This window comes from Centroberyx affinis, unplaced genomic scaffold (assembly GCF_046629955.1).
Source record: "Centroberyx affinis isolate AG114_WGS23_722 - 3 ecotype Tasmania unplaced genomic scaffold, CSIRO-AGI_Caff_v1 ptg004969l_1, whole genome shotgun sequence".
Lineage (NCBI taxonomy): Eukaryota > Metazoa > Chordata > Actinopteri > Beryciformes > Berycidae > Centroberyx > Centroberyx affinis.
In genome coordinates this window covers 22,501-38,571 of record NW_027282441.1, presented here as the reverse complement: position 1 = coordinate 38,571, position 16,071 = coordinate 22,501, and the positions used below count along the sequence as shown (strand labels likewise).

At 41.5% G+C, this 16,071-nt stretch overlaps 2 protein-coding genes across 2 annotated transcripts in view; both read right to left on the bottom strand.

The window, feature by feature from the left end:
* Window positions 1–4,130: 4,130 nt before the first annotated feature.
* LOC139666378 (ras-related protein Rab-7L1-like) lies at window positions 4,131–11,149 on the bottom strand. The gene is made up of 5 exons (XM_071545570.1): window positions 10,600–11,149; window positions 9,312–9,383; window positions 8,971–9,152; window positions 6,969–7,090; window positions 4,131–5,413 (listed from the first exon to the last, which is right to left on the bottom strand). Exons 1-5 carry the CDS (start codon window positions 10,715–10,717, stop codon window positions 5,287–5,289), a joined length of 621 nt encoding a protein of 206 aa, XP_071401671.1. The 5' UTR covers window positions 10,718–11,149; the 3' UTR covers window positions 4,131–5,286.
* A 4,086-nt stretch (window positions 11,150–15,235) lies between these two features.
* The window catches only part of tmem81 (transmembrane protein 81), a 2,841-nt gene continuing 2,005 nt past the window's right edge, over window positions 15,236–16,071 (bottom strand). The window contains exon 5 of the mRNA XM_071545568.1: window positions 15,236–15,427. Coding sequence (XP_071401669.1) covers window positions 15,236–15,427 — 192 coding nt within the window. The remainder of the gene's footprint in view (window positions 15,428–16,071) is intronic.

Here is a 16,071-nt window from a genome sequence, read left to right as displayed (position 1 = left end):
CATTTACACAAACACAAGATCTCAAGTCAAGACTTTAGAAACCTTTTCAAGTCATCAGAGTACAAGTCAGAGTCGAGTCCCAAGTCACCAGAACCCAAGTCAAGTCGAGTCTCAAGTCTTCTCTTCATGCATCAAGTCAAGTCTCAAGCTATTAAAACTGTGTCTCGAGTCCCTGATAAATAGAGGACAGACTAGACCGTAACAGTAGTGTTTACAGTCAGAACAAGGCTAGGTGATAAAAGCAGGATGAAATAAACGGGCCGTGTGGGAGGGGAAACTCTTCCTATCTGCGTCTCTCTTGTCCGCAGTAGAAAATAGCCTCGATGTGAGCAAGGCTATTTTAACTCCCATCCATCACAGAACAGATCGTGTGTCTCTCCATCAGCAGCAGAAACTGGATCGACGTAAACCGACAAACTGTGGATCCATTCACAGTGAGAAGAGGAATCTGACTTTACTTTGTCTCTGCACTTTATTTTTGTCGTTTCTAATGTTTCCAGTGAAAAGAATCCAGTCTGAACTCTGTCCTCTCTCCTTTTAGAATCACATGGAAAAGACCCACGATACGGATTGTCACTTTATTGTATTGCGATATATTGAATTTCAATGTATCATCCCATCTCTATTACTATTACAACTGCTTCTACCACTACTATTACTATAACAGCTAAGAATCCAATAAGTATCCTATGAGAACAGCTCATGGTGGCAGGTTCGTTAGATAGATTGTCCTGTAAGTCAGTGGTTCTCAATGTGGGGTCCAGGGACCACCAGGGGGTCCTTGAGGGGGTTCCAGGGGGTCCACAGCAAATTGACAAATTGTTAAGCTTCACCATTATTTCATTTACAAGAAGTGAACACAATTAGAGAATGTAGAAGAATGACTGTTTTGATCATAGTTTCTCTGTTATCTCTCTACCTACAATACAGATAGTCATGGAATTCTGGACAAAATCATATCTGACAATATAAATGTTCTCAGATTTGGGTCTGAGAGACAAAATCTAATCAAATGGGGGCTCTAATGTGAACTAAACTTTACTATACTATATATTGGCCAATGTTCATTTGCATTCCTAGGGCCTTATGAATGGAATAAGCTACCACTGGCCATCAAACAACTTTAAAGCTAAAGTTAAAAGGTGGCTCCTGGAAAAGGTCCAAGAGTAAGGGGACAGGTCAGAGGAAGGGACGTTGCAATAATGTGTACTTTATTTTTAAGATGCTTGTCAATTAGATTGCATTGTAAGGATTTTAGATACTTTTTTTTTTTTACCATAAAAGTGTATGTGTGCTGTATGTCCCTATGTGTACTGTATGTCTAAGAGCAAGGACCACAATGGAAATAAGTCTGCGACTTTTTGTGTATTCCTTGATGTATTTGTCAAATAAACTAAACTAAACTAAAATTAGGATCCTTGACATGAAAAAGGTTGAGAATCACTGCTGTTAAGTGAAGTTTTGTTCCGGTGAGATTCCCTGGAACCTGCCGCCGGATAAGAGCACGAGCTGAAGATATAAAATATTAAAATATAACCGCGGATAAAACGAGGTGGACGTGATGACTTGATGATGCTCGTACGCTGCGGTGACTAATCCTTCCTGACAAATCCCACACTGACAAAACTCCAACCAACAGAAGGCATTTTGCTGAGAGTTTCCCAAAACTACAGAGAGTCTGAGTCACAGTGGAGAACTCCCTCCATCCCTCCATCCCTCCCTCCATCCCTCCCTCCATCCCTCCATCCCTCTGTCCCTCCCTCCTCCAACTCACTGGTAAGAATAGAAACCCACACACACACACACACACACACACACACACACACACACATATGCGCATTCTACAGAACTTGAATTGAATTGTCTGGCTCTTCTTCTGTGGTGTTCATACCAGTTAAGAACACACAAAGAAACAGCTGAATATGAGTCGCTTGGATACAGTTTTGGATATACTACAGAACTTGAATACAATTCTGTGACATAAACCCCCCCACACACACACACACACACACACACACACACACTCAAAAATCTCTATTTCAAGGCTTGTGTAGATAAATTAAGACAGAGAGGGGGTCTGACAGCCGAGGGTGGTGACACCTCCAGGGCACCTGCACCTCCATGTGCCGCGCTCACACACACACACACACACACACACACACACACACACACACATACACACACCCTTCGACAGCTCCTACACATCATGTGCCTCACTGACACACACACACACACACACATACAAGAACACATGCCCTTACATACACTGACACCTCCATAGCGCTTGCTGGCACACACTCACACACACTCTCACACACACACACACACACACATGCACACACATGCACACACACACCCCCCGCTCACCATGGGGACACCATGTGCCTCTCTGACTCAGTGTGTTGGCGGAGGCGATCCTCCACACTCCACACCTCGTTCTCACACCCATAGACCTTCCCCTTCATCCCCTTCATCACCACACACACTTCTCTCTCTCTCTCCGTGTGTGAGTGTGTGTGTGTGTGTGTGAGTACCAGGGTTAGACTGATATATCATATATATCTTTTATTAAATATCAGATATCGGCCAGTTGTGCTGCTGATGAGACAGAGGTTCCTCCCTGACCATAGAAACAGTATTTTATGTATTCATTTATTTTTTCAATAATATTCACTGTAAATTAATATTACATTTAAAAGTCTAATGTTTCACCTATAGCTGTGTGTGTGTGTGTGTGTGTGTGTGTGTGTGTGTGTGTGTGTGTGTGTGTGTGTGTGTGGGAGGGGGGGCGTCACTCTGCCTTTAAGGAGCGGCTAACCCTGAATGAATTTCATTAGTTTCAGTGGAGAGTTTTAGTGTCCCATGATGGTTTAAAGAGGATGTTGTTTCAGAGGATTTTCCACCCTGATAAGTAAAAAAATTCAAGGGGAAACTTAATTTTTGGGACTTTTTGGCATGAAAATGGTCAAATTTACACATGTTCAATACAAAAATATTGGTATTAAAACACATATCAGCACTCTGTACATCTCAGTGATTGAAAGGAACACACACAACAGCAAACAATACGGGAAGGTGGGTAAAACAAAGAATAGGTGGCACATGTACTGTAACAAATACCATACCATGTCTGGAAAACAGCCTCACAACATGGACTTTTATGAATTTGTTTTTTTATGAAGTCCAGTGCATGTTTTTGAGGCACAAATGGTCAAGTCAGATTTATATATAAAGCACTTCTTACAAACTTCAAATGCAGTTTGGAACAAGAGGACAATAAAAACCAGCGATAGAACAAGATGCAACTTGGGAAAATATAGGAAAATATACGCTTAGAATATCATTTGACTCGGGAGGAGAGCACAAGGAAGTGTTAAAACGCTTCCTTCCTTGTGTCCTTGGAAGTGTTAAAACACAAGAAACAACAATAACTTGACATAAAACCCAAAACACAGTAAAAACACAAAGGATCACAGAATAAATATGGTACTCTCTAAATCCCTCTACTATAATTGGAGAGCGGTTTGTGTGTTTATGTGTCCCACCATGGAGGAGAGGAGGAGAGGAGATGAGGAGAGGAGGAGAGGAAAGGAGAGGGGAGGAGGAGAGGAGAGGAAAGGAGAGGGGAGGAGAGGAGAGGAAATGAGAGGAGAGGAGACAAGGAGAGGAGAGGAAAGGAGGAGAGGAAATGAGAGGAGAGGAGACAAGGAGAGGAGGAGGTTATAAATTCTAGTTGTCTTAATACTTGCCACTTCTCAATTTGGCCCAATGTAAAGTTCTCACTTCCTTTTTAAACACTTTTGGTTGGACAGTTTTTGGTTTTTAGGGCGAGGCGGATCCACAAACTGATACAAAACTAAACTTCAAGCAGCAGGAACTTGAGGCTTACACAGAAACACTGACGATGTCTCATAGTAATATGAGATTTAAGATATCCAGGGATGCGTTTTACCCGTTTTTCCGGTTTGTTTGGATTCAACATAAGAAGAGGAACTGGGTAGTTAGCATGAGCAGTGATAGCCACCATGGCTGAACAGACAAAGAAAAGAGAAACTCAAACTGCAGCAACAGAAAATCCAAAGGAAAAAAGACGACACAGTAGAGAGAGAGAGAGCATCAAAACAGACTTTTATTTATATGAAAATATCACAGATTATTACTTTAAAACAGGTGTTAATTATCTTTGACTGTGATCAACAAAAGTAAAAAAGGTTTTCATCATCGCCCTGTTTCATATCCACACACACACACCAAGGAGCTGCCCAGTATAACCACAGCCTGCTGCTGCGGCCACAGAGCGGATATACTGGACTTACTGGGGCAGCACCAAGGGCACATTGTTGACACGGACTAATCTGGCATGCATGGACAATTACTGTAACATCCTCATCCATGTCACCCATGTTGTATACTTGATTTTTAATGTGGCTTTTTGCGGGGGGCATGAGTTCTGTTTTTGGTATTTTTCTGTTTGCTTATATATTGGAAAAAAGCCCAAAATAAAATATTAAAAAAAAGAAACAGTGATTTCTGCAGGCGAAGTCTAGTCTAGTCTATTTTTATATCTCTTTATCACTGTCAGGTCTCAAAGGGCTTTACATGCCATCATATAACATGTCATATACCACACTACATCACACATGTACCATGAAGACCGTTTCTTTTATTTGTAGTTATCCAGCGAAGATTCTCTGAGCAGCAGCAGCAGCTTCCTGATTCACACTCAAACACATTCTACCAACCAGTAATCCCTTAAAATATCCTTACATTTTCATTAATTTACATGAATTCACCCCCTTAATTCATGCAAAACCCCTTAAAATTAATTAAGGGAGTTATTCATGGAGGAGATACCGTCAAAACCTCCTTAAACACCCCCTTAATCTTGACTCCTTACTTTCTAATATAATGGAAAAATTCAGGGAGACAGAAACTTTTCCATTAATTTCCACTTAATATGGCGTAGACCCATGAGTAAATCCCTCATAAACCCATGATACTAACCTTACTTTTTAAAAGCTATGGTATTTTAATGGATAATCAATGTTAATGTAATGGAGAAACTAAGGACATTTCAGGGATAAAATGAAGGGGTTTGGTTTGGTAGTGCTCCTGTACTGGGAGCTGCCCAGTACAACCAGTTGTCTACTGAGGCGGGCCAGTAAGCAGCTTCACTGGGGGTCCGGTGCCTTGCTCACAGGCACCTGAAGCAGCCTGAGGGTCATAAATAATCAGCCTTTATCGGCCCTGTATAGTCTGAAGGCTGAGGAAGACTCTGGTGAGCGTTCAGCAGCAGCCGGCCGCTCCCCTGGTGTTGGACTCTGAGTCCAGCTGAGGATTGATGCTGTCGTTAGACCCGGGTCGGACCGAGTTCAGGACAGACTGGACCGACAGAATCTCCTGCACCAGCCTCCTGAAACACAACAGGTGCAGTGAGGGTTAGTGGAGTGGAAACCAGGCAGTGTCTCTCAACCTTTTTCATATCAAGAACCCCTAATTTAGTCCACATTAGAGCCACAGACTATTTTTAGGGCCACAGAATATTTTTATTGTCAGATTTGATTTTGTCCAGAATTCCATAACGGTGGAGACAGAGCTGCACTTCCTTCTGAACTGCACCAGGTATGAAAATGTGAGAGAGAAATATTTCTCCAAACTCCAAAATGTGTGTAATTTCGAAAAACTTCGTCCTGACAAAAAACTCCTTTATATCCTTGGAGAAAAACGTGAGTGTGCCACAAACTGAGACAGGAGAACTGACCTAAATATTTTCCATTTTTTTCTTTGTGTGATTGAATAATTGCAACTTTCTATTGTTCAATTATCTTTGTTGTATTATTGCTACTTTTTCTTGACTATCACTGTTTTGCTTTGGCAACAGATACTGTTGTATTTAATGCCAATAAAGCTCATTTGAATTGAATTGATAACAGAGAAACTATGATCAAAACAGTCATTCTTCTACATTCTCTAATTGTGTTAATTTCTAATAAATGAAATAATGCTGAAGTTTAACAATTCACCAATTTGCTGTGGACCCCCTGGAACCCCCTCAAGGACCCCCTGGTGGTCCCCGGACCCCACGTTGGGGTCCTTGATATGAAAACGGTTGAGAATCACTGATGTAGGCTACTATGTCAAGTCCGTGCTCTTGGCGTGCTCGTACGTCATCATACGTGTTTTTGTCTCTTATTGTATTGTACATCTATCAGTCATGCTGACACTTCAAACAAGGCTTTCATGAAACAGGCGTTTGTCCAAATAAGGGAAAATCTCCCAGCCGTGGGAGGAGAGCATCGGCTAAATGCCGTAATGTAAATGTCAAGAACTCTCATCTCATCTCTTCTCTCAGTGGATCCTGTGCAGAAGGGTTTTAGCCCACAGCAGCCAAACCCAACAACCTCGTTGTTTCAGAGGCTGCTGGTGAATCTACATGAGCATATACATAAAAAACTTTACTCTGTATAAACAATTTTATGACGCTCATTACAGTCTGCTGTTCAAGGTGTCTTCCTGCCAGTGTGAAAGCTGCTGAATCTGTTTTATACACCTGATTATGCTTTCCCTCTTATCATTTTATTTATTTATGGGTTTTTTTTTATTGTGTCTAGTTTTTATTGTTTTATATTTCTGTAAAGCACTTTGTAAACTGCTTTGATTCTTGCATTTATTACTGTGTGTATTGTTTTTTTTATAGTTTTAAATTGTATATAAAGCTCTTCCTTCCTGTTTAGCAGTCTTGAAGAAGGTCCAGAGGGACTGAAACGTTGGTGATCATTAAACGGTGACGCTGAGTAAGAGCAGTGTGCGGGATCTTCTTTTTTCAAGCCCATATAAAGCTCTTCCAAAAATCCAAATTGTATTCAAAGTTTAGGGAAGTAACATTAGTCACGCTCATTCTTTGGACTTGCAGTCATTCATTTTCACAGCCTTGAGTTCTTGAACAACACTTGTCCTGTTTTTTTTACCTCATAGCCTCTTCGATGTTCTTGTTGTCCTTGACTGACGTCTCCATCCAGGCGATGAAGCCGTTGGCCTTACTGAAGCTGTCAATGCTTTCTGCTGATACCACTCTGTCTGCTAGATCACACTGGAGAGAGAGAGAGAGAGAGAGGGAGAGAGAGAGAGAGAGAGAGAGAGAGAGAGAAAGGGAGGGAGGGAGAGGAGAGAGAAAAAGTGAGGGAGAGAGGGGAGAGAGAAGAGAGGGAGAGGGGGGGAGAGAGAGAGAGAGAGAGAGAGAGAGGGAGGGGGGAGAGAGAGAGGAAAGGGAGGGAGAGAGAGAGAGAGAGGGAGGGAGAGGTAGAGGGAGGGAGACAGAGAGAGAGAGAGAGAGAGAGGGAGAGAAAAGGAGGGGGAGAGAGAGAGAAGGGGAGGAGAGAGAGAGGAGAGAGAGGAGAGAGAGGGAGAGGGAGAGAGAGAGAGAGAGAGGGGGGGGAGAGGGAGAGGGAGAGAGAGAGAGGAGAGGTAGAGAGAGGAGAGAGAGAAGAGAGAGGGAGAGAGAGAAAGGGAGAGAGAGAGAGAGAGAGAGAGAGGGAGGGAGAGAGAGAGAGAGAGAGAGAGAGATAAAGAGAGGTGTCACTCACTTCTCAGATTATGGATTTTATGCAGTTTGTTTGATTCTATATTTATTGAAGATTGCCCAGTACTAATGTTTGTCTGTGGGAAACGCTGCACTTAATTAAAAACTAGAAAATGACTTTAAAATGTATCTATCTATCAAATTTCGGCTCACGTCCTGTCTTCCCCATTAGGCAATGAGAACACAGACACCAAAATAACCCATGTGTCCCTGGTAGATCATTAACTGTGGTGACAGAAGGCCACCAGCAACTGAAAAGACTAAAGACATTTAGTAATAAAAACTTGTCAGTGGTTCCAGGCAGCTCGTAAAAATCGGTCTGTCGGTCGTTTGGTCACAAAAATGTCAAAAAACTTTGGTGCACATGTGGCACTGTGAGCCTGACTGAGACTGAGTTCAGCTGGTGGGTAAAGCAGAGGCTCACTGATGTATCCAGGTTTCATTTAGGAACTATTTCTATTTCTATTTCTATTTCTATTTCTATTTCTATTTCTATTTCTATTTCAGGTCAGCAACCACGTATTCCCTGGAAAATAGTCCCTGGTAGTTCAACTTTGTTATTTTTGTATCATATTTTTCATGTCAATTTTTTACCAATCTCCTACACAAAACTGCCAGACTTGGCCACACATCATTTAAGATTACTTAGCATTTAGCTTTGCAGCTGCTGCAAGTTTTTTTTTTCTCACTGTTAAAGGTCCCATATGGAGTAAAGCAGGACTCCTCTTGCCTCTGTGATGATAAAGGAGTTGGATGGTCTATCTAAACATGGTGAAAGTATCAAAACGCACGGTCGCCAACTAAATCCACACAATCCATATTAGTGCAGCGAGCCTCTAAACGAGCCGTTTGGACTTCCGTAACTTTGTGGCGTCACAAAGGTTCGCTCATTATCATTTTTGTAAGAAATAATAGACTAACAAAGTGTTTTTTTTCAAAGCGGTTGAGCGGTTGTCATCGTTTATTACCGGAGAGTTTTCCCTACCTGTAGCTGCCAGGCTGCGGCGTCTCACTCTTGAAACGGTTAGCCAATCGGAACAGAGGGGTCGTTAATATTAATGAGCCTTAAAGACACGGCGACAGAAACAGCCTGTTCTTGGTAAGGCTCAGAGAGATGCTGGAAAATGAACGTGTCAAAACGGATTGAGAGTGTTTTTGGTTCATGACACCACACACACAGCTTTGAATGGACCTCAAGACACAAAATACATTTACATAATACATACATAATTTATGCTAAAGTGTTAGCGTGGAGCACCGGAGCAAATACTCTACCAGGAACACATGGATGGTTTTGGCGTCTACCTTCTCATTATGTAACGAGTGTGTGAGAGTTGACTTAGCGTGTGTGTATTCCTGTAACCGCTCCACCATCGCCACACACATCGCACCTTGTTGGCCAGCAGGATGCAGGGGACGGAGCCTCCGTTGGGCAGCGTGGCCTTGAGGTCCAGGTCTTGTTTCCAGTGGCGACAGTTGAGGAAGCTGGAGGAGTCGGTGACGTCGAACATCACCACACAGCCGGACGCCCCTTTGTAGTAGATCCTGGTCATGGATATGAAACGCTCCTGGCCTGGAGGGAGAACACACACACACATGAGACGGTCTGTATAGCCAGCATGTGAATTTCAGCATTATCCATTGTCTATTTATTTATCTATCCATCCATCCATCTATCTACAGATCTATTCATCCCAGTTTGCATGTATTTCTGTTGTGGAATGTTTTATACCTGCAACGTCCCAGAGCTGCAGTCTGACTTTCTCTGTGTCTGACCAGGGAAGCACCTTCATAAAAAAGTCCACTGGAGAGAGAGAGAGAGAGAGAGAGCGAGAGAGAGAGAGAGAGAGAGAGAGAGAGAGAGAGAGAGAAGAGAAAAGGGGAGAGCGAGCAACAGATTTTTAGAGAGAAAGAGGGAGAGAGAGACAGACAGACAGACAGACAGAGAGAGAGAGAGAGGGAGAGAGGGAGAGAGAGAGACACACAGAGGAGAGAGAGAGGGAGAGAGAGAAAGAGACAGACAGAGAGAGAGGGAGAGAGAGACAGACAGACAGACAGACAGACAGACAGACAGACAGACAGACAGAGAGAGAGGGAGAGATAGACAGACACAGAGGAGAGAGAGAGAGAGACAGAGGAGAGAGAGAGAGGGAGAGAGAGAGAGAGAGAAATAGACACAGAGGAGAGGGGGAGAGAGAGAGAGGGAGAGAGAGAGACAGAGGAGAGAGAGAGAGACAGAGAGAGAGATAGACAGAGAGGAGAGAGAGAGAGAGAGAGAGAGAGAGAGAGACAGAGGAGAGAGAGAGACAGAGACAGAGAGAGATAGACACAGAGGGGAGAGGGAGACAGACAGAGAGAGATAGACAGAGAGGAGAGAGAGAGAGACAGAGACAGAGAGAGATAGACACAGAGGAGAGAGGGAGAGAGAGAGACAGATAGACACAAAGGAGAGAGAGGGATAGAGAGAGAGAGAGAGACAGAGAGACAAAGGAGAGAGAGAGAGAGAGTATTTTTCTATCTTAGCTCTTCAAAGATACAGTATGGACACTGCATTAGAGCCTAGGATCAAACACACAACAACAACACTAAGAAGAAAACTGAGCAATAAAGAAAGAGAAAGTGGTCACATGTTCATTAGACAACAACAGAATCTAAACTGAGATTCTGATTGTAAAAAAAATAAGATCCTGTCATTTAGTCTCATATTCAACCTTCAAATCTCATTTTTCTTAAACCAAGAGAGACATTCTGCAGTGAGGAGAGATAACTCCACTTGTCTCCACTGCAGCTTCACTTGTTTCAGGAGTTTTCTAGAAATGAGCGTCAGTCTGTTGAAACCAGTCAGAATAAGGAAAGAAGAAGAAAATGAAAATGGACTTGATGCTACAAAATTCTTGAAACAAGTCGATTTTGCATTGGAAACAAGAGAAATCATCGAACCTCGTTGACAGAAAATTACGATTTTAGGACTCAATAACAGACTAAATGTCTTAAGATGAAGATTTTCTGCAGAGTCTCACCTCCCACTGTCATCTTGTAGGTCTTACTGAACTGTCCGTTGACGTATCGATGCACAAAGGAGGATTTCCCAACATTTCCGTCTCCAACCATCAGTATCTTCAGCTGGTGCTCGGTCATGGCTCTGCTCTGTCAGAGATTTCTCCTCCAGAGAAATACAGCCGGCGGCGGTGCCAGAGGCTCAAAGTTCAAGCCTCATGTCAGACAAATTATTAATTTACAACAACCACAGGCAAACTGAGCATGTGCCAAACCACGAACCCAGACCTCAGCCCAGACCTGAACCCAAGACACTGACTTCTCTTACCTTACTTTCAGCTTTACCAACATGTTAAAAAACCTTCTATAAAGACAACCACCTTTCACTGTCTGTGCCTAACTTTAATCTGACCCACCTGAAATACCAGCTAAGCCTAACCTTATGCCTAAAATAATCATTAAGACAGCCAACCTTCACTCTAAAATATCCCTTTTCTTAACCCTAAACCTGAAAAAAAAACCTTACATTAAGACAACCGGGTTTCACTGTGTGCTACAAGCACACTACTCAGATCTACCAGTTTCACTATCAAGAAGAAGAAGTTGTCACATGCCATAAATATCTGCCTCATAAACCAGGAAGTTGCAGTGACCTGTCGGTTTGTTTTTTAACCCTTACTTAACCGAGCAGGTCGACTGAATCTGCCCAGCGACCGCTCTGTTGCTCTTCATTATATTGAAGTATAGTACTACTAGCAGTGGTGGAAGAAGTACTCAGATCTTTTATTTAAATAAAAGTAGAAATACCACAGTATTAAAATACTCTGTTACAAGTAAAAGTCCTGCATTCAAAACGTTACTTAAGTAAAAGTACAAAAGTATTAGCATCAAAATGTACTTAAAGCAACAAAAGTAAAAGTACTCATTATGCAGAATGGCCCATTTCAGAATAATACAGTATATATTATATTATTGAATTATTATTATCGATGCATTAATGTGTAAGCATCACTTTAATGTTGCAGCTGGTAAAGGTGGGGCTGATTTCCACTACTTTATATACTGCTGGGTATCTTACAGTAATCTATAATAATACATCACAGTTTATTAGTTGATTATATTTTGTATTAATAATCTGAATCAGCAAAGTAACTAGTAACTTAAGTTATCAAATAAAGGTAGAGGAGTAAAAAGTACAATATTTCCCTCTGAAATGTAGTGGAGTAGAAGTATAAAGTAGCATGAAATGGTAATACTCAAGTAAAGTACAAGTACCTCTAAATTGTACTTAAGTACAGTACTTGAGTAAATGTACTTAGTCACTTTCCACCTCTGACTACTTGTAATACTTTTTTCTATTTTTCCATCTTTTTTCTATTTTTCCATCTTTTTAGCCTTCAGTCAGAGAGAAGACACGTCTGACTTACAGAAAAACATTGTTTCCAACGCAGGCAGATGCAAATCCGTGTGATTTAAAGACATTTTTGACACAAAACCATAACATGCTCTATGAAGTTGTCCCTTATTCTACCATAATAATCAATAGTTATTTAATAAAAATGCATTTTTGCTTCAATAAAGTCATTACATTTGTGTTGATCACCTTAAAGTGATGCTTTCCTTTTAAAAGAAATGTCATTATTGAAACAATTTCTGTGCAGTGTGTTGATGGCCCTCTGAGGAGATCTCCTGTACCACACTGAGACACAGGACGCCATGCAGTGCACTCTCCATGGAGGAGCGGCTGAAGGCCACCAGCAGCTCTTCTTCCATCCCGACTGCTCAGGAAAAACAGGATGGAAGAAAAGCTGCTGGTGGCCTTCCTCCGCTCCTCCAGCCAGGAGAGCTCTTCAGAGGCTCATCAGCACAGAAAACCATCGGCTGGCCTCTGCCCTCCCTGGAAGACATCTCCAGCTCCCACCGCCTCTGCAGAGCCAAAAACATTCAAAAGGACTCTTCTCATCCTGGACTCTTTTCATCCTGGACTCTTCTCATCCTGGACTATTTTCATCCTGGACTCTTCTCATCCTGGACTCTTCTCATCCTGGACTATTTTCATCCTGGACTCTTCTCATCCTGGACTCTTTTCATCCCGGACTCTTCTCATCCTGGACTCTTCTCATCCTGGACTCTTTTCATCCTGGACTCTTCTCATCCTGGACTCTTTTCATCCCGGACTCTTCTCATCCCGGACTCTTCTCATCCCGGACTCTTTTCATCCTGGACTCTTCTCATCCTGGAATCTTCTCATCCTGGACTCTTCTCATCCCGGACTATTTTCATCCTGGACTCTTCTCATCCCGGACTCTCCTCATCCCGGACTCTTCTCATCCCGGACTCTCCTCATCCCGGACTCTCCTCATCCCGGACTCTTCTCATCCTGGACTCTTCTCATCCCGGACTCTTCTCATCCCGGACTCTCCTCATCCCGGACTCTTCTCATCCTGGACTCTTCTCATCCTGGACTCTTCTCATCCTGGACTCTTCTCATCCCGGACTCTCCTCATCCCGGACTCTTCTCATCCCGGACTCTTTTCATCCCGGACTCTTTTCATCCTGGACTCTTCTCAGCCTGGACTCTTCTCATCCTGGACTCTTCTCATCCTGGACTCTTCTCATCCTGGACTCTTTTCATCCTGGACTCTTCTCATCCTGGGCACCACCTGTTATATATGATATAACAATATGATGACTGTCTTTCTAGGGCATCCTACTGGATCTAGTGCAATAATTACATTCATACTAATGCAATAATTACATTAATTCTAGTGCAATAAGTACTTGTAGTATTGTATTTATTTATTTTACTTATTATTTTAGAACCTGTGTTGTTGGCTGTGGATGTTTGTTTGCTGAGGTTGTTTTGTTTTGTTTCTGTTTTGTTTCCCTGTGTCTTTTAATTGCACTGATCAGGAGTAGTGCTCCTAATTTTGTTGTATTCTGTACAATGATAATAAAGGCTTTCTATTCTATTCTATTCTATTCTATTCTAATTTCCCCATTTTTTTAGAATACATAATGGGCCTCCTCTTCCCCTACATATACAAACTAGTATTTGCATTCCATTTGGCGAGGTTATGACATTATTATGAATATATTTAAGTAACAGGGTTGACGACAGTAACAGGGTTGATGGGACATGAAGCTGTTAATTTAAAATAATCACCCTTCAACTGCTTTATAATAATTCTTATACAATATTTGAATACAGGAAGGGACCCAAGTAATTGATCCTAGAAAAAAGCTGCAAAAATATGCTTCAAAAAGCCTGACTCTATGCTGAACTTTATTATAAAACGTATTGCACACACACAACTGTTATTATCATACAGCAAAATCACAGCATTTGCATAATTCAGTGGACACTGTAATTATCATTCAGGGTCGATGACGTTACAGATTTTATGTTAATTTGATGATTCAGTTTAAATAGGTAAGAAGGTCGGCCGCTGAAAACTAACAGGAAGAGCAAAGGTAGAATAAAAAGTGGGGAGGTACATTTTAGACAGAGACATTATTTTTAATATTCTTTTGAAAATATTCCTCTCTTTTTTTTTTTAATGCAACTAACTCTGTGTGCATTCAATTTACATTTCAGATGCTGTGCTATCTGACTGTTGCTCTGTGTTTGTCTGACACCTTGTGGTTATGACAGGTAGCTGCAGGAGACACAGAGAGAGAGAGAGAGATCGTCTTAACTCTTCAGTAAACTGCACATCTTGGCCTGTTTAGTCACTGGTATCGCGCACTGGGAAATATTAAATAAGGGGAAGTTCCAGCAGTAAATGTTAAGTTGCATTCCGACTGCTGATGAATCCCATAAAGCCCAGCTAGCTGCACTTTACTGGTTACTATACCATGTCTAATGGTAACCAGGCCCTCTCTGGTAGTATTATGTGGCTGATTAAACGCCTAATGATTAATTATCAATATCCTTATAGTTGTACCTTTATAATTATACTCTAACCTGTTTACAAGACAGTTGTATGCGATGCAAAATGTTGAACATGTGGGGAAAAATAGCTCCCAAATGGCAGCTCCATATTTCATTGCGTTCACTGACTTTTCATTGCGTTTAACTGAGGAAACGTAAATAACAAAGATAGATAGATAGATAGATAAATAGATAGATAGATAGATAGATAGATAGATAGATAGATAGATAGATAGATAGATAGATAGATAGATTTTTAATCCTGGTGCAACCATGTAAAGCACTTGTAACTTTGTTTTGAAAAGTGCTGTATAAATAAAGTTTATTATTATTATTATTATTATTAAAGATAGATAGATAGATAGATAGACAGATAGATAGATAGATAGATAGATAGATAGATAGATAGATAGATAGATAGATATAGTACTTAATTTATCCCCAAAGGGAAATTACAGTGTTTCAGCAGCAATTCACATAAATGAGGAAAAACACACACAATTAGGTAGGTAAAAAGTCAGAACACGGAATTACAAAATATATATACACAAAAACTACACTACAACTACTATAAACTATACAACTACAACTACTAGAAACTATACAGCTACTATACTACACTACACTACAACTACTATACTAGATACAAATAAATAGAATAAAAAGTAGACACTCTAAGCATATATTTTTTTCTTTCCTCAATCTTTTATTCACTGTGTTTTCCTTTACTCTTCCTCTCCTTCAGTATCCGTCATCAGGACAACGATGCTCCCCTGCGTTCCTCCTCCTCCTCCTCCTCCTCCTTCAGCCTTATCCGCTCTTCTCCGGCGCCTCCTCCCTCTCTTCATCAGCAGCCAGCTGAGGCCCAGGAGGGTCGACCCGGCCACGGCGCCCGACAGGCAGACGCTGGTCAACACCTGGGTGTTCAGAGGGAAAATGGCACAGCAGCTGAGTCGGGTCGGGTCGTGTTTACATTCCCGGTTGAACTGAATTGGGTGGTTCACAATTTCGACAAGGCTTTCCTACTAATCACTAATCAGTCCTGGGTGAAAGTAGAAATCCCCTTGGCAGAGAATGAGAAATGTATTTTAGTCCCCTATTTTCTTGGAATTACATGTGTGAAAGCGCAGGATGGATAAATATATAATTTGAGAAGGTCATTCAGACAAGGATTTACAAGTTTGCTATTAATTCTTGAGGAATTGCGATTGATTTATAATTTTTGTGTTTGGCTTGATATCTGGATGACAATATTGTTTCTCTTCCGTATGTACTTGATTGTTAATTCAATGAGATGAGCTGTTTTGTTTGTTGTGTTTATGTGGTTATAGTGTGTATAAGTGTGTATGACTGTATGTGTGGTGGACCCCAGGAAGAATAGCCAATGCTTATGCTGGAGCTAATGGGGATCCTAATAAAGAAAGAAAGCAATCCCCTTCTGTGGGACATTTAAAGTCTTCACACCACAGTTTTTGTTTCTGAGAAATTGCCTCAAGCCTCCTGCTGTTAGCAGCTCTAGTCCAAGTCAGTGTATGAGTATGAAACCATTATTGTCAAAATC

What these genes read in the sequence shown, in the direction of transcription:
- LOC139666378 (XM_071545570.1), bottom strand. Translation starts at nt 10,717, where the DNA reads ATGACCGAGCACCAGCTGAAGATACTGATGGTTGGAGACGGAAATGTT. An exon ending in GCAGCTCTGGGACGTTGCAG is followed by an intron (nt 9,153 to 9,311) that starts GTATAAAACATT and finishes TTCTCCCTCCAG; the next exon opens with GCCAGGAGCGTTTCATATCC. An exon ending in AACATCGAAGAGGCTATGAG is followed by an intron (nt 5,414 to 6,968) that starts GTAAAAAAAACA and finishes GTTGTGTTTCAG; the next exon opens with GAGGCTGGTGCAGGAGATTC.